Source organism: Canis lupus, chromosome 22 (genome assembly GCF_048164855.1).
Source record: "Canis lupus baileyi chromosome 22, mCanLup2.hap1, whole genome shotgun sequence".
Taxonomy (NCBI): Eukaryota; Metazoa; Chordata; class Mammalia; order Carnivora; family Canidae; genus Canis; species Canis lupus.
The window spans coordinates 46,076,325-46,099,071 of record NC_132859.1 but is presented as its reverse complement, the minus strand read 5'-3'; the positions used below and the strand labels follow the sequence as shown (position 1 = coordinate 46,099,071).

Here is a 22,747-nt window from a genome sequence, read left to right as displayed (position 1 = left end):
AGGAGAGTGTCTGGTATTGCTCATAATATTATAACTTGTATTCAAGTGAGTGCCTTGTTCTAATATGTGGTTTAGTTACCATGGGTCATGGTAAAAAATGGGTGTCTATTTAGACTGTAAAACCAAAGGTTGGATCCAGACAGCATCCTTTTTCACCATTAGGAAAAGGTACTTCTCCCCATCTGCAGCTTTATTCTCTACTTCCAGTTTCTGCCAAACCATCAGCAAAGTCATTGTACTTGATATTAACACATGGTTTCTTAGGTTATTAGGTTAAGTAAAATCTGCTGGAACTAGAAAGATTTTTCTACATCAGCTTTCATCCTTGCTGCTTAATTAAATCCCTCATCTGGGAAAAGAGTGATTTTCAGCCATCTCGCTTTCTGTGGCATCAGCATGGAACTGTGACTGTTGAAATACCAAAATGCCACTCATGTTTAATGCTTCAGGTGCAACAAGCCTGTTCTATTTAGAATCCCCTATGAAGATAGATATTAACTGAGAATTGAAAATGACAGCAGAGGAGATTGAATCAGAGTAGCAAAATGAGCCCACGGATCTACTTCTTCTCTTGCTCCAATCCCTTAAAATGTCAGGAAATATATTTCTCTAAGAATACATCCATAAAAGTACTAGAAAACAAGAAATAATGCTGAGACCCCAGATTTTGAGAATTTCCAGGCAAACTGTAGCAAACAGTATTGAGAATAGTGAAGATGCCTAAAGAACAAAGAATGCTCAGGCAAGAGTAACTTTTAGGTGTAGGGACACATTCATGGAGACACTGAACTCATAGCAAATTCATTGAAGAACATGAGGGTGTCTCCAGTGGCTTGATTGCACGAATGACCCAATTCTTCACCCTTTCTTGTGCTCCTGCCCTTTGCCATGAGACTTTCCAGTTTCTGTCACCACAGGAGTGGAGTCTCTATCCTGTCCCTTGAGTCTGGGCTGGCCTCATGACACGCTTTGCCCCATAAAATGAGGCAGAAGTGACAATGTGTCAATTCCAAGCCTTGCTGCTCTTGAAATTCTGGCATTGGCATGAATGTGCAAATTAGCTTTCTGGGGTACAAGAAACAGATAATAGGGCAAAGTCTCTCCAGACATCCCAGCCAACAGCCAGCCAACAACCAGGCATGTGAGCAGCTCATTGAGGTTTTGTGGCTATATGTTTTGGTGAATTATGATGGCAGTGTATAACTGATACAGACTCCCACATTACTGTTTATAATGAGCAACAGGCAGCAATGGTGTTTGTTTGACTCCAGAATCAAAGGAACACCTGTACTCAGAATAGAGGGAACTCATGCCTAAGGAGGCTTTCTCTGTGAGCACAGAAGTTTGAGAAAGAAAAAGAGCTGTGTTTAGATAACTCTAGACCCCAGATCATCTAGAGAACAGGGGAAGGGAATGAAAAGGTAATGGTACTTAACAGGATAATAAACTGACCTCTCCCCCACCAGGGTTAGGAGAGCCATCCTGTTTTAGCCATTGAAGTAGTGGTAGGACACCCAAGACAGCTTGCCTGCTACACTTCCAACCACCCAAAAATGAGATGCCCCAATCAATGCACCCTGCTCTCTTAAACAGAGCCTGAAATTAGCCCTGGCACTTGGGAGAAAGACCCAGTGCAGATGCAGATGTGTGTAATAGCAGAGAAGTCCACCCAGCGGTCCACACCTATCCACCTCTGTTTTTAGTCATTAATGTAAAGAAACAACCAAGAAAAAGAAAAGAAAAAGAAACAACCAAGAAACAAAGATGTTGAAGAAAATCCTCTGACATGAAGGAGAAGTGATAGTATAAAGCAGAAGCCAACCAATTCTAGAGGAAACAAAGAATTCAATAAAGGAAAGAAATATTGTTTTAAAAATATAATAATATCCTCAGAAAGATCCATTATAATATCATAACAGAAAGCTGCAAAAGTGAATAGGAAACTATCAGAGATAATAAAAACCCTTCTCTATATGTAAAAATAAAGCTAATATTGGGGCACCTGTGTGGCTCAGTTCATTAAGCACCTGACTTTTGATTTTGACTCAGGTCATGATCTCACATTTGTGGGGTCAAGCCCCGCATTGCACTCTGTGCTCAGCACGGAGTCTACTTGAGATTTTCTCTCTTCTACATTTGCCTGTTCTCCTGCTCTCTCTCTCTCTCTCTCTCCCTTTACCTCTCTCTCAAAATAAATAACTAAAATCTTTTTTAAAAATAATGCTAATATTATTTTTTAAAATACAGCATGGAAATAATACTTGTTTTGGATGTGCAACAAAACTATTTTCAGGGGTAGGGAGAACTGGGAAGAAGTCATGTTTATTTTACTTCTATTTATTTTAGGATTATTATGAAATAGTTTAAATGAAAAACTATTACTTGTGACTCTGAAGTGTCATCTTTTTCTTTTTTTCCCCCTCTCCTTCCCTGCTCAATTTGTTCACTCTTCATTACAGGCCAGGAGACATGATTACACTTCTAGAAGACACCAATGAAGACTGGTGGAAAGTAAGTATTTTTCTTTCTTTTAAAAAAAATCATTTGGTAACTGAAATTACAACAAATGCTATAATTGTGGATGCATGCCTTCTTTTTCCTTTCAGGGGAAAATTCAAGACAGGATTGGCTTTTTTCCAGCCAACTTTGTTCAGAGAGTACAACAAAATGAGAAGATTTTTAGATGTGTTAGGACCTTCCTTGGGTGTAAAGAACAGGGGCAGATGACACTGAAAGAGAATCAGGTGAGTAAAGCATGCAAGCACATACCAGGTATGACCAAAACAGAGAAAGTCACTAACAAATAGAACAATACAAATAAATCAAAATGAATGGAGTCATATTCAAAGTATTCACTTTGAGAAAAGATAATATTCAATCTGGTGGTATTATATGGTGTGGTAGGATCTACACCTGCAAAACCACAATGTCAGGAAGCTCACTTTGTAGTATCTGTTCATAAAAGGAAATGTACATAACATTATAGCAGCAGAGTAAGGACATCTGTCTGGTCCTGATGCTTTTCTCTGAGGACCACTGGTCTCTGATGTGGACACAGTTTGAGCTCTGTACTGGTCTTCACCAATGCATGGTTTATTTTTCATAGTTTCTTAGGAATAGTTTGTTTACTTTGCTGAGGGTTCTACAGTTCATTGCATTTGCCTCCAGTCACAAAGACTCTTCTAAGTGAGGCCTCTTTGTCCAGACTCCAAGCTTCTGCCTTTTCACTGGAACTCAAGACACCTTCACATTACTGCATAAAATATAGTCAGGACATAGGTAACCAGACTATCTCACACCAGTGCCGGGTTGTCTCCCTACACTAGAGGAGTCTGGCACCATCTTGCTCTGGTGCCATGTTGAATGTAAAGTTCAACATGCAACAACAAATAAATGATGCTGTCGATTTCCTGAGAAGTGACATATGAACCCTTTGCATGTATATGTCTTCAAGCTCCTTGCTTCTTCCATCTCACCCCTAGAATGTTGATATAGACAAAGAGACAAGACACACACAGTTCAGCTCTTTGTCCTAATTCTGCCTCTCTTTGCTTTCTTCCAGCAGAGAGAGGGCTTCCCACTGCCACTTCCTCTCTGACTCCAACTCCCTTCATGTCATATCCTGTATCCTCACTATAAAGTAAAATAATACATAAGACCTCCACATTTGCTCTTGGTGTATTTGGCGATGATCTGAGAAATCAGACATTAGAAATTTCTTCAGTCTTCTAATAAAGTCTCACAATTAACTCAAATTTCCAATTTTGAAAGCCAAAGCCTTGCCTTTCTTTCTGTCTCCACTTTTGGTATGATAATTCTAATATTTCCTAAGACAATTAATGCCTCTGGTCAGAACTGATGAGGCTCACCCTACAAAGAGGTACAAAATGAAAAACATAGTAATAATTTTAATACTATCCCAGGGTACCTGGGTGGTTCAATTCATTAAGTGTTTGCCTTTGGCTCAGGTCATGATCCTGGGGTCCTGGAATCGAGTCCTTCATCGGGCTCCCTGCTCAGAGGGGAATCCGCGTCTCCCTCTGCGCCTCCCTCTGCTTGTGTGTTCTCTCTCTCTCTCTTTCTCAAATAAGTAAAATCATTAAGAAATAATAAGAATAATTTTGATACTATCCCCGTTCAATAGCATTGCCCAAAACATCTTGAATGTCATTTTTATAATTGCCTACAAAGATAGTTTCTAAGTCCCATAAGATTTTATATTACTTTATATTTATATTACTTCATATCTGATTTATAATTTTTTAAAATTGGTGTATCTAACTTGATCAACAATTTTGTATGCCACATATAGTGCCAAATATTTGATCATCTTCAAACTAACAAGTACACCCTCAAAGAATAATAATATACTCTTCTTTTATGGCTATTTAAAAGAAAAATCTTTACATCTAGCCCCTGGTTCACAGAGAAGGAAAGAAGAAATTAATACAGTCCTAGACACTGCCACAGTAATTATTACAAGTATCATTATTATTACTTATTATTTATATCATAAGTATGTATGTGTGTATTTATGTCATAAACATATATATATGTTTATAAAGTATATGTAACTATATTTTACTTGAGATCCCACACATGTCCTGTGAATTTTATTGATTCATTATTCACTATTTATATTTCATAAATAATGAAACAAAGGTTCATAGAGGTTATATGCCTTGCTCAAGGGTGCAAAAACCTGGTAAGTATCCAGGCTGGAACTTAAACATAGGTCTGAAAACTCCAAGCCAGTGCTTTCCACTGAGCCATGTGCCCTGGACAATGTGGAACAAACTTAGAGCAGTACAGTACCATCTGCATAGTTTGGCTCCCAGGGAAGGTAGATGTTATAAACAAGTGTTCTAGGACCGGAGAGCCCCTTGGAAACAAATTCTTGCTCCTCTAAGTACCCTCCTGGGTCATCCTTGATTCCAGGCAATGGAATGAATCATCCTTGTCAGACTGAGACCCCATCTCTCGTGCCTCACATGCCCCACACAGCAAACGGGCACTTTTCCCAGCTGGGTTCCATGCCAATGCTTCTAGCTTCTCCAAGTTTACCCACCTATATATTTCCTGTTCCAAAAACTTGGAAAGTCTTTTAAATGAAATAAATTCAAGGAGGATATCCATCTTTATTGGCAAAGTTTTATTAAATAATTTTGCAAGCATGTTTGATTTTTTTCTTGGAATAATCTTGTGCTTCCCCACTTGAAATTAAACATTGTTTTTGTATTATTAATATACAAGTCAGTGAAATCAGAAGACAAATTAAAATTTGCTCAACCTGATCAATTTCCAGAAGCAGAACATAAACTCAGTGATTCCTACTAATTCCTTGGCTCTAGTCTCCAAAATTGTCTTTTCTGTGAATAAGTTCACACCTGCCTTCTCCACATTCATGGTTGAACTGACAATCTTCCAAGATGGGGGTGGGTGGGGGTGTTCAAGACACAACACAGCATTTCAGCCTAAACCAGGAACCAAATGGATCTGCCCATAATCTTTTCAAAAAGTTCCATAACCCCTGATATTTGTCCAGCCTGGTGTTTCTGGTCGTGTGGTTTAGACCACCTGAATCAGAATCACCTGGGAGCTTGTTGAAAATGCAGATTCCTGGACTCCAACCTAGATCTGCAGAACTTCTCAGAGTAAAGGCAGGAAATCTGTCTTTTTACAAACCCCCCAGGATCAAAGCTGAAGTTTGAGAATGAGCTTCACTTCCATTATCTCACTTTTAAATCCTATAGTAGTCCTGTGACAGCTGAAGGTATTTCTATTTCCATTTACATACAGGTCCACGAAAGGTATGGAGGTCTCTAGACCTACACAAATTCTCTGTTTTCAATCTTTGGCATCAACAAAGCAACCAATTTTGAAAAAAATGTCAGCTACTTGACAGAAGATTTTAAAGATCTGTTATTGAGAAATTTTTTTTAAATTTGGCTCCACTTTAGTGTCCTAAATAATTTTAGGTATAAAATTTCAAAACATGCTGGTCAAAATGAGGAGAGTATAATGTAGTAACAAGAATGCAGATTTTCATGTCCTACAGAAATGGATCCATATCCTCTGTGATTTTTGGCAAAGTCGCCTCTGAATGTCAACATCCTTATCTGTGAAATCAGTGTAGTAGCTCCTCCCTCTTTACATGGGGTGAGGGCTAAACATGATCTGTGAAAACACCAGGACAGTGCCTGGCCACTACCAGTACTTAGCAAGGTCCCCATGCCACCAGCATCATTCAGAGTGAGTTCCAGATCGTCAGCAATGGCCAGTGAGGCCTTAAATTACCTAGTAAGCATCAGAAAATAACCAGTATGACATTTGCAACTCTAAAAATATAGAGACAAATGCTCTTTAGCAGGAAAATAGGAGAAATTTGATTCTGAAAATAAATGCAGTATATCTCTTTGATCAAATCACATTTCTGCCTCTGGGGCTAATTTGTCTAATAATTATTATATTATTTTTTTCACAGAGCTCTTGTTTCCAAATAGAATCAAGTTATCCTTTTGTTGTGAACACAGCTAGAGTTTGCATTAATGCCAAAGCATGTTTTCTTAATTTTTGAAATTTAAAAAATATCCTTATTAAATACCACAAAAGTATTTCTTTAAATTCATCCATAGTTCTGCTATCCCAGGAGAACTATTTTTATTGATTCTTTGTGTTATGTCAAAGCTTTAAGGAAAAATAGACAAATTATTTTTAGATTACAAAACTAAAATGCATTTATTGTGGAGAAAATCTGAAAAATACAACCAAGTATAAAGAAGAAAATAAAGATAGCAGGTAATTGAAGCATCGAGATATTATCAACATAAACAATTTGGCATATGTTCTACCAAACTTTTCTTCTAATTAATATTTTGGTATCATATTCTATTTAGTGTTCTAAGTTTGTGGGGTTTTTTTTTTTAACTTAGTCACTAAATGTCTCTCAAAACAGTTTCTAACAGTTCTGTAACATTTTATTGCATACACCAGGGTTTGGCAAACTGTGGCCTATTGACCTATAGTCAAATCTGGCCCTGTTTTTAAAACAGAGTTTATTGGAACAGAGCTATATTCATTCATATGTCTATCATCTGAAACTGCTTTCGCACTAGAACAGCTGAGTTGAGTGGTTGCAACAAAGACCATATGGCCTTCAAAGCCTAAAATATTTACTATTTGGTCCTTTTCAGAAAAAGTTTGTCAACCTCTAATCTAGATATATAAAAATGTACTTCAATCTTCTTCTGCTGTTGGATATTTCATTTTAATTTTTCCAACTATTATTGATAATTGCAATGAACATTTTTTTTTGCAATGAACATATTTAAACCAAAATCTTTCTTCATGACTCTGGATATACTTCCTTAGGATATACTTTAGAATTTATAGACAAACAGATAAAGATTTTCATAGTTCTTGATACATATGACCAAACTGCTTCCAAAAAGATTGTGCCAATTTCTACCCATATAAGCTATTTGTGAGAATACTCAGGTGACCCCCACATCCTTTCCAGAATTGAATATTACTATCATTGACATCTGTCATTTTAATAGCGTGATAACAATTCATATTAAACTGAATTTCCTGAATGGTTAAGGAGGCTGAAGTTTTATCAGGCATTGGTATGTCCTTTATGTTTATGTACTTTGCCTATTTTCTTTCACTGTTGAAAAAGTTCTCTATCTTTTAAAAATATTTACATCTGATCTACCATATGTGGCCAAAATTTCCTGTTTATCATTTGCCTTTTGATCTTAATGCTTCTTCCTTTGGGAACTTAATTCTTTGGTTGGGTCATCTCTATTTTGCCATATTTCCTCTATAGTTTTAACTTCTTTTACTTAAGATTTTATTTATTTATTCATGAGAGAGACAGAAAGAAGCAGAGACATAGACAGAGGGAGAGGCAGGCTCCCTACTGGGGGGTCTGATGTGGGACTCAATCCCAGGACCTGGAGATCACAGCCTGAGCCAAAGGCAGATGCTCAACCACAGAGCAACCCAGGCATCCCTAGTTTTAACTTCTTGATTGCTTTCCACTTCATCACTCTCTACTTCCTCCTGAGAGAACATTTTCAAATAGTGCCCCACTTCCTTTAATATTCTGAAGTTCCAATCCAGTCTTTAACTGCTTCTATCAGAGACTGAACTTAATGTGTATTGCCTGTAGTGTTTTCTTCTCAACCATCCCACTTCTCCCCACAGTACATTTTCTTTGTCTTTCATTACATCCTCTCCATCTAGAGATTCTCTCCTTAAAACATCAAGGTTGAGTCTTCCTTCAGCCTATAGCATCCAATTTCATCCAATGAAAGTAGAACTTTCAGACATAGGCACATATTTCCTACAATATTTTTTTTAATTTATTTTTTATTGGTGTTCAATTTACTAACATACAGAATAACCCCCAGTGCCCGTCACCCATTCACTTCCACCCCCCGCCCTCCTCCCCTTCTACCACCCCTAGTTTGTTTCCCAGAGTTAGCAGTAATGTTTGATAGTAATAGTTTTGATCCTTACCTTGTTGTAAGCAGAACAATAGCCTGATGTCTTAATTGCCAAAGCTGAATATTTTACCTCACATGGCAAGAAGGACTCTGCAGATGTGATGAAGTTACAGATTTTGAGATGGGAATTTATTCTTGATTATCCACACGAACCTAGTGTCACCACAGGCCCTTAGAACAGGAAAACAGGAAGACCAGAGTCAAAGAAGGAGATCTGAGGATAGAAGCTGAGGTCAGAGAGAAAGAGAGATTTTAAGATGCTACACTGCAGGCTTGCAGATAGAGGAAGGATCCAGAGCCAGGAATGCCTCTTGGAAACTGAAGTCAAGGAAACAGATTCTCTTAGAGCCTTGAGAAGAAATGCATCCCAGTTTTCACCTTCATTTGAGGACTTCTGATCTCCCAAACTGCAAGATAACACCTTTGCGCTGTTTTAAGCCACCAAATTGGTGGTAATTTGTTACAGCAGCCATAGGAAACTAATCCAGCTTTTGGAGTGGTAGCTAGCACATAGAGGGCACTCAGTAAAAACTTGGTGAATGAATGAATAAATGGGAACAGACAGTGGGGAATTAAGGGACCTCAGACACTGCAGGTATCTCTCTTGCGGCCTGGCCAGTAAAACATTTGCTGGGATAATCATCTGCCCTCTTTGTCTGGGACTGAGGAATTTCCTGAGATGTGAGACATTCAGGGCAAAGACTGAGAAAATCCTGGGCAAACCAAGACAAGTTGGTCACCCTATTCATGACCCTCCAAAGCAGAATTCCTCTGGTTCCCCCTCACCTCTCACCTCTCTCTACTCATAATCTTCTGCTCTCATCTCTTGATTCCACCTCAAAATGAAAGGAAATGTTTCCAACCCAGTTATTACTTCCTAAAATAGCATGTTTTCAAGCCTGGCTGAGCTATGCATTTGTACCATCAGAATTTTAAATCCTAGACCCTTCATTTCTGAGAAGTGTACAAGCTGCTGAAGCCTATTTTCAACCATTTGTATTCATCGTTTTCAACTTTATTTAGCTTCCTCATCTGTTTACCCATTATCTGCTCTCAAAACTGTCCAAGCAGTGTATAGTGGGTACAGAACTCCTCATCCTTTGAAAGGTCTCCCCAAATCAGATCACTACAAGGATGCTAAGTAGGAGGTGCAGAATAAGTCAGTACACTCAACAAACCATGAACATTTGTACATCTTGGCCTCCTATTTTTGAAACACATTCAAACAATTCTTCCATTGCTTCTACCAAGTACTGTTTCTTTTCTACACTGAAATCTTGAGAGAGAAAAGGGGGAAATAAAGATTTGGAGCATATGTGGACACACACCTAAACTGTCACTGGGTTTTTGCTTGAGAGACACTGAAATTTACTGTTAATGCAAATGAGGAAAACTCTGAAAATGACTCAAAAAACTAATGAAGACCCAAACTGCAATCACTTTTTTGTTTGTTTTATGGCTTGGGATAATACTGTTGGGATCTGAGCTCTGGCCAGAATTTACATTTTGATTTCTTGCCCACTGTTCTCTGTATTTGACATTAGTTTGATACAACATCTTTGTGTATATGTCAGTAAATTGTATTCAGATTCATTATTTAAATATTTTAATTGGACATTTTTAAAATAAGCATCTAAAATAAGCACGAGGGGGGCCGGGGCAAGATGGTGGAGGAGTACGGTACCCAAGTCACCTGTCCCACCAACTTACCTAAATAACTTTCAAGTCATCCTGAAAACCTATGAATTCAACCTGAGACTTAAATAGAGAACATCTAGAATGCTACGGAGAGAAGAGTTTGCACTTCTAACAAGTACAACTCGTTTTTAGCCACTCTGAACTGAGCAAAATGACTAGAAAGAACTCACCACAAAAGAAAGAATCAGAAACAGTCCTCTCTCCCACAGAGTTACAGAATTTGGATTACAATTCGATGTCAGAAAGCCAATTCAGAAGCACAATTATAAAGTACCTGGTGGCTCTGGAAAAAAAGCACAAAGGAATCAAGAGACTTCATGACTGCAGAATTTAGATCTAATCAGGACAAAATTAAAAATCAATTAAATGAGATGCAATCAAAACTGGAGGTCCTAACAATGAAGGTTAATGAGGTAGAAGAAAGAGTGAGTGACATAGAAGGCAAGTTCATGGCAAGGAAGGAAGCTGAGGAAAAAAGAAAAAAAAAAGAACAATTAAAAGACCATGAGGAAAAAAAAAAAAAAAAGACCATGAGGAAAGGTTAAGGGAAATAAATGACAGCATCAGAAGGAAAAATCTATGTTTAATTGGGGTTCCAGAGGACGGAGAGAGGGACAGAGGACCAGGAAGCATATTTGAACAACTAGTAGCTGAGAATTTGGGGAGGAAAACAGGCATTCAGATCCAGAAGATAGAGAAGTCCCCCCCTAAAATCAATAAAAACCGTTCAACACCCTGACATTTCATAGTGAAACTTGCAAATTCCAAAGATAAAGTGAAAACCCTTAAAGCAGCAAGAGACAAGAGATCCCTAACTTATATGGGGAGAAATATTAGATTAGCAGCAGACCTCTCCACAGAGACCTGGCAGGCCAGAAAGGGCTTGCAGGATATATTCAGGGTCCTAAATAAGAAGAACATGAACCAAGAATACCCTATCCAGCAAGGCTCTCATTCAGAATAGAAAGAGAGATAAAGAACTTCCAAGATAGGCAGAAACTGAAAGAATGTGTGACCGCCAAACCAGCTCTGCAAGAAATATTAAGGGGGATACTGCAAAAGAAAGAGGATGCCCAAAGAAATAATCCACAAAAACGGGGACTGAATAGGTATTACGATGACACTAAATTCCTTTCAATAGTAACTCTGAACGTAAATGGGCTTAATGATCCCATCAAAAGACACAGGGTTTCATACTGGATAAAAAAGCAAGACCCATCTATTTGTGTCTACAAGAGACTCATTTTAGACCTAAGGACACCTATAGCCTGAAAATGAAAGGTTGGAGAACTATCTACCATTCAGATCATCCTCAAAAGAAAGCAGGGGTAGCAAACCTCATATCAGATAAATTAAAGTTTATCCCAAAGACTGTAGTAAGAGATGAAGAGGGACATTATATCATACTTAAAGGATCTAGCCAACAAAAGGACCTAACAGTCATGAATATTTATGCCCCTCATGTGGGAGCTGCCAAGTATATCAATCAATTAATAACCAAAGCTAAGGCATACTTAGATAATAATACACTAATACTGGGAGACTTCAACACGGCGCTTTCTGTTAATGACACATAATCTAAGCACAACATCTCCAAAGAAACAAGAGCTTTAAATGATACACTGGACCAGATGGATTTCACAGATATTTACAGAACTTTACATCCAAATGCAACTGAATACACATTCTTCTCAATTGCACATGGAACTTTCTCCAGAATAGACCACATACTGAGTCACAAATCAGGTCTCAACTGATACCAAAAGATTGGGATTCTCCCCTGCATATTTTCAGACCATAATGCTTTGAAACTTGAACTCAATCACAAGAAGAAAGTTGGATGAAACTCAAACACGTGGAGGTTAAAGAGCATCCTGCTACAAGATGGAAGGGTCAACCAGAAAATTAGAGAAGCATTAAAAAAGATTCATGGAAACTAATGAGAATGAAGATACAACCACTCAAAATCCTTGGGATACAGCAAAAGCAGTCCTGAGAAGGAAATACATCACAATATAAGCATCCCTCAAAAACTGGAAAGAACTCAAATACAAAAGCTAACCTTGCACCTAAAGGAACTGGAGAAAGAACAGCAAATTAAAACCTACACCCAGCGGAAGACGAGAGTTAATAAAGATTCGAGCAGGACTCAATGAAATGAAGACCAGAACTGTGGAACAGATAAAAAAAACCAGGAGTTAGTTCTTTGAAAGAATTAATAATAGATAGATAAACCATTAACAGCCTTATTAAAAAGAAAAAAGACTCAAATTAATAAAATCACGAATGAAAAAGTAGAGATCACAACCAATACCAAGGAAATACAAATGATTTTAAAAGCATATTATGAGCAGCTATACACCAATAAATTAGGGAAACTAGAAGAAATGGACACGTTTCTGGAAAACCACAAACTACCAAAGCGGGAACAGGAAGAAATAGAAAACCTGAACAGGCCAATAACCAGGGAGGAAATTGAAGCAGTCATGAAAAACCTCCCAAGACACAGAAGTCCAGGGCCACATGGCTTCCCTGGGGAATTCTATCAAATGTTTAAAGAAGAAACCATACCTATTCTACTAAAGCTCTTCCAAAAGATAGGGATGGAATACTTCCAAACTCGTTCTATGATGTCAGCATCACCTTAATTCCAAAACCAGACAAACACCCCACCAAAAAGGAGAATTATAGACCAATATCCCTGATGACCACAGATGCAAAAATTCTCAACAAGATACTAGCCGATAAGATCCAACAGTACATTAAGAAGATGATTCACCATGACCAAGTAGGATTTATCCCCGGGACACAAGGCTGGTTCAACACTCATAAAACAATCAATGTGATTCATCATATCAGCAAGAGAAAAACCAAGAACCATATGATCCTCTCAATAGATACAGAGAAAGTATTTGACAAAATACAGCATCCATTCCTGATCAAAACTCTTCAGAGTGTAGGGATAGAGGGAGCATTCCTCAGCGTCTTAAAAGCCATCTACGAAAGCCCACAGGAAATATCATTCTCAATGGGGAAACACTGGGAGCCTTTCCCCTAAAATCAGGAACGTGACAGGGATGTCCACTCTCACCACTACTAGTCAACATAGCACTAGAAGTCCTAGCCTCAGCAATCAGGCAACAAAAAGAAACAAAAGGAATTCAAATTGGCAAAGAAGTCAAACTCTTAAAAAAAAAAAAAAGAAGTCAAACTCTTCCTCTTTGCAGATGACATGATACTGTATATAGAAACCCCAAAAGACTCCACCCCAAGATTGCTAGAGCTCATACAGCAATTTAGCAGTGTGGCAGGATACACAATCAATGCCCAGACATCAGTGGCATTTCTATACACTAACAATGAAACTGAAAAAAGAGAAATTAAGGAGTCAATTCCATTTACAATTGAACCCAAAAGCACAAGATACCTAGGAATAAACCTAACCAAAGAGTAAAGGATCTATACCCTAAAAACTACAGAACACTTCTGAAAGAAATTGAGGAAGACACAAAGAGATGGAAAAATATTCAATGCTCATGGATTGGAGAAGTAATTAATTAATATTGTGAAAATGTCAATGCTACCAGGCAATTTACATGTTTAGTGCAATCCTTATCAAAATACCACTAAAATTCCAACTCCAGAGAGTTGGAAGAAATCATCTTAAGATTTGTGTGGAATCAGAAAAGACTCTGAATAGTCAGGGGAATATTGAAAAAGAAAACCAGAGCCGGGAGCATCACAATGCCAGATTTCAAGTTGTACTACAAATCTGTGATCATCAAGACAGTGTGGTACTGGCACAAAAACAGACACATAGATCAATGGAACAGAACAGAGAACCCAGAAATGGGCCCTCAACTCTATGGTCAACTAATATTCCAAAAAGCAGGAAAGACTATCCACTGGGAAAAGGACAGTCTCTTCAGTAAATGGTGCTGGAAAAATTGGACAGCCACGTGCAGAAGAATGAAACTAGACCACTCTCTTGCACCATACACAAAGATAAACTCAAAATGGATGAAAGATCTAAATGTGAGACAAGAATCCATAAAATCCTAGAGGAGAACACAGGCAACACCCTTTTGAACTTGGCCACAGCAACTTCTTGCAAGATACATCCATGATGGCAAGGGAAACAAAAGCAAAAAATGAACTACTGGGACTTAATCAAGATAAAAAGCTTCTGCACAGCAAAGGAAACAGTCAACAAAACTAAAAGACAACCTACAGAATGGGAGAAGATATTTGCAAATGACATATCAGATAAAGGGCTAGTATCCCAGATCTATAAAGAACTTATTAAACTCAACAGCAAAGAAACAAACAATCCAATCATGAAATGGGCAAAAGACATGAACAGAGATTTTACCAAAGAAGACCTACACATGACCAACAAGCACATGAGGAAATGCTCCGCATCACTTGCCATCAGGGAAATACAAATCAAAACCACAATGAGATACCACCTCACACCAGTGAGAATGGGGAAAATTAACAAGGCAGGAAACCACAAATGTTGGAGAGGATGCGGAGAAAAGGGAACCCTCTAGCACTGTTGGTGGGAATGTGAACTGTGCAGCCACTCTGGAAAACTGTGTGGAGGTTCCTCAAACAGTTAAAAATAGACCTGCCCTATGACCCAGCAATTGCACTGTTGGAGATTTACCCCAAAGATACAGATGCAATGAAACGCCAGGACACCTGCACCCCGATGTTTCTAGCAGCAATGCCCACAATGACCAAACTATGGAAGGAGCCTCAGTGTCCATCGAAAGATGAATGGATAAAGAAGATGTGGTCTATGTATACACTGGAATATTACTCAATCATTAGAAATGACAAATACCCACCATTTGCTTCAACGTGGATGGAACTGGAGGGTATTATGCTGAGTGAAGTAAGTCAATCGGAGAAGGACAAACATTATATGGTCTCATTCATTTGGGGAATATAAAAAATAGTGAAAGGGAATAAAGGGGAAAGGAGAGAAGATGAGTGGGAAATATCAGTGAGGGAGACAGAACATGAGAGACTCCTAACTCTGGGAAACGAACAAGGGGTATCGGAAAGAGAGGTGGGCAGGGGGTTGGGGTGACTGGGTGATGGGCACTGATGGGGGCACTTGACAGGATGAGCACTGGGTGTTCTGCTATATGTTGGCAAATCGAACTCCAATAAAAAATATACAAAAATAATAGAATAATATATAAGCACGAGGGAGCAGATGTAAAGGTTCTCATTGATGCACATTGGTTGGACTAATAGAGTTGTTGAATTTGGGGCATATTTCAATAAGGAAGAAAACTCAGTCTTTGCAGGTTTTAAAGGTAAATCCTGCTCTCAAGGCATTTTTATGGGTTCTTTTAGGACATATCACCCTGCACATCGCTGGGGTCTCTTGTCTGTTGTGTTTGTGGCATGGCAATGATAGGTCTTAGCTTTGGAAAATTAGATGGTTCACCTTTCCTTTGATGGTCCCCTTACCTGTGAGGCACTAGCGGGACCTAACCTGGCCTAAGGGCTATTTCCTTCTTACAACTCACCTCTGACCTTTAGGAAATAGTCAACGCATCTTCTGTTCTTACAAATTACCTCCTTTTTATTTCCCTGTCTGAGCCTGTTTCCAATCAAGTTTCTCACACAGTGAATTTCTGAAACATGAACCAGAATCCAGTATATTCTATGTCTCAAACCCCAGGAGTCACAAATAAAGCTCTTTAAGTATCCTTTTAAGTATCCACGTAAAATGGTTTCTGTTAATTCCCTGCCCACATTCCCTTCACTGTGTGGGTATACCCATCTCCTAGCTGCTGTGGCTGCTAACAGCCCACAGCTGCCCCTTATCTAGGTAATGCCCTTTCACTGACCAAGAGCTGCCTCACCTGAGAGGTTACACCTCTCACACCCGAGGCCGGCCAGTGGCCAATGACTGACATGGGGCCCAAAAGGCCAGAACCCTTGCCTCACAGTGGGACTACTCTGTGGTGCACTTCATGCTTCAGAGCTTCCTGTGGGATCAGGCTGAGACTCATCTCCACCTAAGAACTCACCCTTGTTCAGCTCCTTCCCCCTGTCTGCCATGTTTCCCTCAGATCCCACTTCCCAAGAGCACACCCACAAGTGACTTCACAAGGATTCATGTCTCAGGCTCTGTTTCTAGAGAATCCAACCTAAGACATAACTACCACCCATGGAAGCAGGTCAAGCAGATAAAACAACACACTGGCAACTATTTTCAAAAACCTATTATGTCCATCTGATCGCATCTACCCTTCATGCCCTGCAAGGGCTGAGTAGCAGTGATAAGTGACAAGGATATCCAGATAGATTTTACCCACCTACTGGTTAAGTCCAGCACGTTGGGCTAGGAGAGATGTTAGCATCTGTTTGCTTTGCTAGGGGCCAGGAATGAATAGCTTCCTTTGACTTCCATGTATAGCTTCAAGGACATGAAAAGAGCCTGCCGAATGGTAGCTGTTCACCTGGATCTTTACATATGTATTGAGGACTCATTGGTGCCACATGCTAGGTTCTGTGGTAAGTATTATATCATTCTGTCCTCATAGGGACTCTTCAGGGGGACACAATATGATTAATCACATTTTATTGATCTTCATTCACAAAACTGAATCTCACAAAACATTCAGCACCTGGGCCTAGTTCCGAACTCAGATTCTCCCTAATATTTATTCAACCTTTTTCTTAGACAGCCAGTCTCCCCCCCACCACCCCCAAAACTGCTCTTCTTTTTCCAAGTTGGTGCTCCTGGCCTCAGTCCACAGTGATTCAAGCAGCTCCTAATTTCTTCCTCCCCATTGACACTCATGTTTTCTTCCTTGGCATTCAGATCTGTGTGACTTCTGAAGAAGAGCAGGATGGCTTTATCAGAGTCCTCAGTGGAAAGAAGAGAGGCCTTGTCCCCCTGGATGTCCTAGAAAACATCTGATTGCTGGCCCCTCCTGCTTTTGCAGTGGCCGGGCTCCGCTGCAATGCCTCATCTCACACTGTGTCCACGCAGAGGAGCTGCTGCACTGACCCACCACCCGGGAAACAGTGAAACAAGACTCATGGATCTGAGACTGGAGTACCAGCCACAAGACAGAGGGCCCATCTCACAGCATTGCGGGGCTGCCCAAGGTGGGGGCGGGGCTGAGAGAGCTAAGTGCCATGCAGGGGGCGGCAGCGGCAGGGTGGTAGCCACAGTGGTCCCCGAGGACTCACCTCATCCCCTTCCATGTGATGTAAGTTAGCCTACTGGAGTGCGCTCCAGCTTGTGGTGTGGGCCCAATATGAGGCTCAGATCCCCACAGCCAAGTGTGATTCTGGTTCCAGACCTGTGTCCCCAGTACTGGCCCATTAGCATCATCACATTTGCTGTCTCTCTGCAGAACATCAGGAAGTCCTGCTTCCCAGCCCCCAATATGCTAGGGCTCCCCTCCCCTCTGTCCCCCTCACTTTGTGATTGTGCTGTCTCTTCTGTCCTCCAAGTGAGTCCTGGAGTTGCCCGTAAGATGTGAGGGCTGAGCTGGTGGTACCAGCCTCTAAGACCTGATCTGCCCAAAGGTGGCCAATAGGCAGTCCCTGCTGCTGCTCTAGTTACCAACAGAAGTGATAGAGAAGGGCATGAGGCACAGATACAGAGGGTGACATGGGAATAAGGTAAGGGTGAAGAGCCCTATATGTTGAAGATTATGCAGCACCTTTGGTTATGAAAGCATTTTCCTGTACAGATGAACCTGGGGTAGAGAATGGGGCAAAAAGTCTCAGCGATAAGCCCCATTTCATTTTACATCCTCTATACTAGGGGCAGCATTTTCCCTCATGCCATCCTAAAGGACCCCCTTTTGGAGGCCAAGCCCACCTTGCAGATAACCAGAAACATGGAGGAGAACCAATAGCATCTTAGGAGAAAGGTAGCCAAATCAGAATCCATTCTTCCTTAGGGCAGTATATCATATCCTCGCAGATGTAAAATGGAGAAGAATCTTTAGTGCTTCATCCCTCAGAAAGTAGAGGAACTTGGGTCCTATTTAGCATCAAGTAGGGGAGTCTCTCTTACTCTGTACTTGTACTAATGTTTACAAGCATTCAATATACTGTGATGCCTTCTTCCACAAGCTCCTCCTAGCATTCAAACTTGCATCCAATTACTTAGTCATTAATATGGTTAAACTTCAATCCACAATGACCTTGGAATCAATGTCAGCTTGATTTATTTTGTTACAGACCAATAAAAGCATTAGAACAATTGCTTTTTAAAAGACTTAAGTGGGCGCATCTTGTGCAGGTAAGCATTATTTCCCAAACCCTAGTATCATTAGTCCCCATTTATTTCTTTTGTTACTGCTCAGCATGATGTTGGGAGCTGAGATGGGAGGGCTGCTGGTTTCACGGTAGTTCAGATGCCTTACTGTCATTTGAAAGCCAGCATCCAGAATTTCCTCCCTCTCTGATACAAAATTGAGTGTACAGAGTCAATATGGATTCTCTGAGAGCCAGAGTGGATAATATGACTTATATTCTCTAAAATGGAATGCCAGAGTACAAACGCTCTCTGCCTCTAATTCAATATTCCATTGAATAAAGGCAACACAGTGGCTGGAAGGAGCATAGAAAACATGTGTCCTGATCTCTTCTTTCTGGTGGAGTGTCTGCTGAAACTTTTGGGTACAGTGATGGCATAGTCTAGGCTAATCTAATTTATATTAAAAAATCAGCTTGCCTTTGGAAGCTAAACAGAGGAACGCTATAGTAGCCAGCCCCCCAAGGTGGTCCTCCCATGGTCCCTGCATCCCAATACTCTTGCCTTTGTGTAGTCCACTCCCATATTGAATCAGGACTGGTCTTATGTCACCAAGAGAATACAGCAGAAGAGATACTGCATGACATCTGAGGCTAGGCCAAAAAAGTCCTTGCAGCTTCTGCCTTTCTCCCTGGCAACACCCACCCTTGGAACCTGAGCCACAATGTAAGTTTATCACTCCGAGGCCACCATGGGGGAGAGGCCCAGTGGAGAGAGCATGTGTTTCTGCAGCTGAGATCTTGGATATCACAGAACAGCAGCCATCCCTGTTGGGCCTGCCCGAGTGATAGCTTTATGAGCAAAATAAATATGGTTTGATGGTTTTTAAGTCACTAAGTTTTGGAGTGATTTGTTATACAGAAATAAATATCTGGAACAGGGACTTTGTAATTTGAGCCAATGTTAGAAAGGAGAAAATACACTCATTCTGCACAATGAGGCCCAAAAGGTTTTACCCTCTTAGTACAAGATACCTACTGTTCCTTAAATATCTGGAGTCATGCAGATAGATAATCAGAGAAAGACAGTTGTCCTCACAGATTGCCACAGATATTCACACAGAGAGAGAGAGAGAGAGAGAGAGAGAGAAGCCATAGCATTACTTTCTTCCTGCCTATCTGCAGAAATGGCAAGAACAAGGACAGTTGTAACCTACCTAAGTCTTGAAGGCTTCCAAGATTCAAAAAATGGCTGGGAGAAGAGCCACAGTTTTGGAATGGAGGTGAGATGAAGGCCTCAGGAGACAGATTCTGGAGAGGGGGCAGCGGCAGAGAGGAAATGCTAATATGAAGAGAAAGGGGGTCTGAGGGGATATTCTTCATCATGTGAGAAAATAGCCTTGTACCCCTGCCTGCAGCTAAGCAAGGGTGAATATCTAACTGAAGCAGGGATGCTGTGCCCTATACTCCACCACCAGTGCTATAGGACTTGGATTCTATCTTTGAAGTGAATAACTGATTAAAACTTTCTCAGGGCTTCAGGAGGCAAAGAATAGAATTTTTTTACCCCATCACTAGCAGAGAGCTGAGACACCTTTAGTGTGAGTCATGGGCTGCAAAGAGAACCCATGTGTAAATGTCCAACTGATTACTAGTAGGGTTGATTTCACAGACGACCTTCTTCCTCACCTCTACACACTAAATACACACATGCAGTCCCATCAAAAAGAAGAGTCCAGCATCTGGGTTACATATTTAAAGCAACCAATGAAATGCTACATGGCAAGTGCTTATGAGAGTTAGTGTTCTTTGTTATTAAAGGGAGAAAAATAAAATCAGTGGGAAGGTCACAGTACATGCAAATAGAAAGGTAAAAAGCAGCATGGAGGTCCAAAAGCCTGGTCCAGGTCACTGAAAGGAAGGATATCTACTGGTTGACCCTAGCTTAGAACCAGGCCCAGGCAGCTGTAAAAAAGTGTTGGGTGCTCAAATAGCTTATATTTATATAAAATAAACCAAGCTTCATTACTCAGGACTTCCCAGAGCCTTTAATTTCCCAATTTTCACAGTAAATCTATAAAAGGGGATTTAGACTCATGGAACAACTGTTAGGATCAAATAGAATATTCCAAGGCACATAGTTTGGAATATGCTGTGGTAGAGAATTCTCATATAATATTGGCCCATCTAATACCCTCTCTCTTCCTACATCTCATTAAGATACCCATGAAATATTGAAAAGGACGAAAGAGCATAATCATCATAAAAATGGAGGCTGAAAGACAATCTACTCTGAAATCAGTAGGGAATTGGAGAAAGTGAGCTGCGTCCCTAAAGGGTGAAAAGCTCAGGAAGGAGAGTAGCTTCTTATGCTCTAATAGCTTTAGCAAATACTGCCCAGCAGGGCATAGGCTGGTATAAATCTGGGAATAAAAGAAAGTTAGTTCAGTATCACCCAAAATATCCTCCCCAGGAAACTGTGAGCAGGTGTGTCCCACAGCTTTAACACAAAACAAAAATCCTTACAAACAACACTGACAAAAAATAAATTAGGACTGGTTTAATGATATCCTGCAACAGTCTCTTAGATTTTGCTCAGTTGCTTTTCTGTTGTGCGTTTTGTAGAGCACCTGGTGTTTGTGACCCTCAAACATGCTTTTTTTCTTAGCTTCCAATAAGGAGTTTTAAATAGTCCTCAATCTTCCCCTGGGTAATAGGAATGTAACTGTACCTCAAAACATTAACAAGATAATAGTAACTTATTTTATAGTTCCTTTTTTAAAAATGGAAACAAAGCAGACTTTTTATCATCTCACTAACAAATTTAAACAGCTTTCAAACATCTTCCATGTCTTCACAGAAGTCAGGATGTGCTGAAATCCTGAAATACACCATGGAAAAGTACAATACCTATTTCCAAGAAAAATGGTGGATCATCTTTAGGTTTCCTCCACTGGTCTCGTTTATTCAGGTTCTCAGGTTACACCTGGCTCTGTTTTATGCATGGCAATATTTTTCTTTGTCTATCTTCTCCTTTTAAACAAGTTTCCTAAAAAGTGTTTGCTTAGTTTATTTACTTTCATTCTTTAATACGGTTAAAAAAAATCTTCCAAGGTTATGGCTTTTCCTCTGAGTTCAGCTTTCTTTAGGGCAGTATATTTCACCATATGAAAGTGTTCCAATTTTCATTCATTCTTAAATACTCTGTAATTACAGTTTTGATTTTTCTCTTAGATTTTTATTTCATGGTTGTGTGTGTGTATGTGTATGTGATTAGAACCATTGTGCATTGTTGTCAGAAAATATGATCCATAGGGTTTCTGCTTTGAGGCATTAATTGGCACTTTGTGCTCTAATATATGAATGATCTTTAGAAATATCCAATGGACGCTGTTAAAAAAAAGAGAGAGAGAGAAGTCATGTCTGCAATATATAAAGTTTAATATGTATCTACTAAATAAACAAAGTGTTCAGGTCATCTGTTTTCTCATTTATGACTACTAATACACTCTCTTAAGGACAAGGAAGTCAAGAGCAAGCAACAGTGGATTGAAATAAAAGACATCTTGCAAGGACCTCCAATTGCTTGTTTGGTGCCAGCCCTTGGAGGGAGAAAATGCTCTTCACCACAGCTTCCCCTTTTACATTTAGGATGAATCACTGAAAGTCAGTTCTTACCTAAACATTCTCTTTAATTCCTTGGAGAAAAGTGTAAAGGAGCCATTTTTAAGTGAAGAGGTTCTAAAAATAATCTTGGAAAACCTTAATCTGATAGACCAGGGAGTTTTGAGGGAAAAAAATTACAGTGAAATCAGCAATCACTGTTGAGTTAGGACCTCATCACAGGTCCAGTGTGTGCCACCCACAAGACTGGTCAGATGGAAATCACATCATACACTGACGAAATGTATTCATACCTAAGAGTCTAAATCCAAACATGGTAAATCACAAGCTGCTGGTTTCAAATAGAGATGTTTCTTTGGCCATTAGGTGGTTGTCATTTTTGTAGTGAACTCAACAAAGACTTACTGGAGTCTACTGGGAATGACGTCCTCAAACAAATAATACTGAAAATGTGTAGTTAGTACTATAATAACGAACAGTGAACCACAAGAATATGCTGGAACTATGCGGCTTCCATTAGGAACAGGGTCGACAAAAGTTCAAACCTCTATGTCAAATATGTTCTGGCTTTCCAAAAGGCGATTTTAGGCTGAAAGTGGTAAAGCTGCTTTTTAGCTCTCTCTTTTATAATATACCAACGCTTAATGCACTTTAGTTTCACTAGAATT

At 39.7% G+C, this 22,747-nt stretch overlaps 1 protein-coding gene across 5 annotated transcripts in view; it reads left to right on the top strand.

Annotated features, from left to right (window-relative positions):
* The window catches only part of STAC (SH3 and cysteine rich domain), a 149,139-nt gene extending 129,790 nt beyond the window's left edge, over positions 1-19,349 (top strand). For 4 of the 5 annotated variants that reach the window (XM_072793448.1, XM_072793446.1, XM_072793445.1 and 1 more), the window contains 3 exons: positions 2,460-2,511; positions 2,607-2,744; positions 17,062-19,349. In XM_072793448.1, coding sequence (XP_072649549.1) covers positions 2,460-2,511; positions 2,607-2,744; positions 17,062-17,160 — 289 coding nt within the window. In that variant the 3' untranslated portion in view covers positions 17,161-19,349. Of the gene's footprint in view, positions 1-2,459; positions 2,512-2,606; positions 2,745-16,653; positions 16,764-17,061 lie in introns of those variants that run through there. The other variant, XM_072793447.1, reaches the window with a different exon arrangement.
* The last annotated feature ends 3,398 nt before the right edge of the window (positions 19,350-22,747 follow it).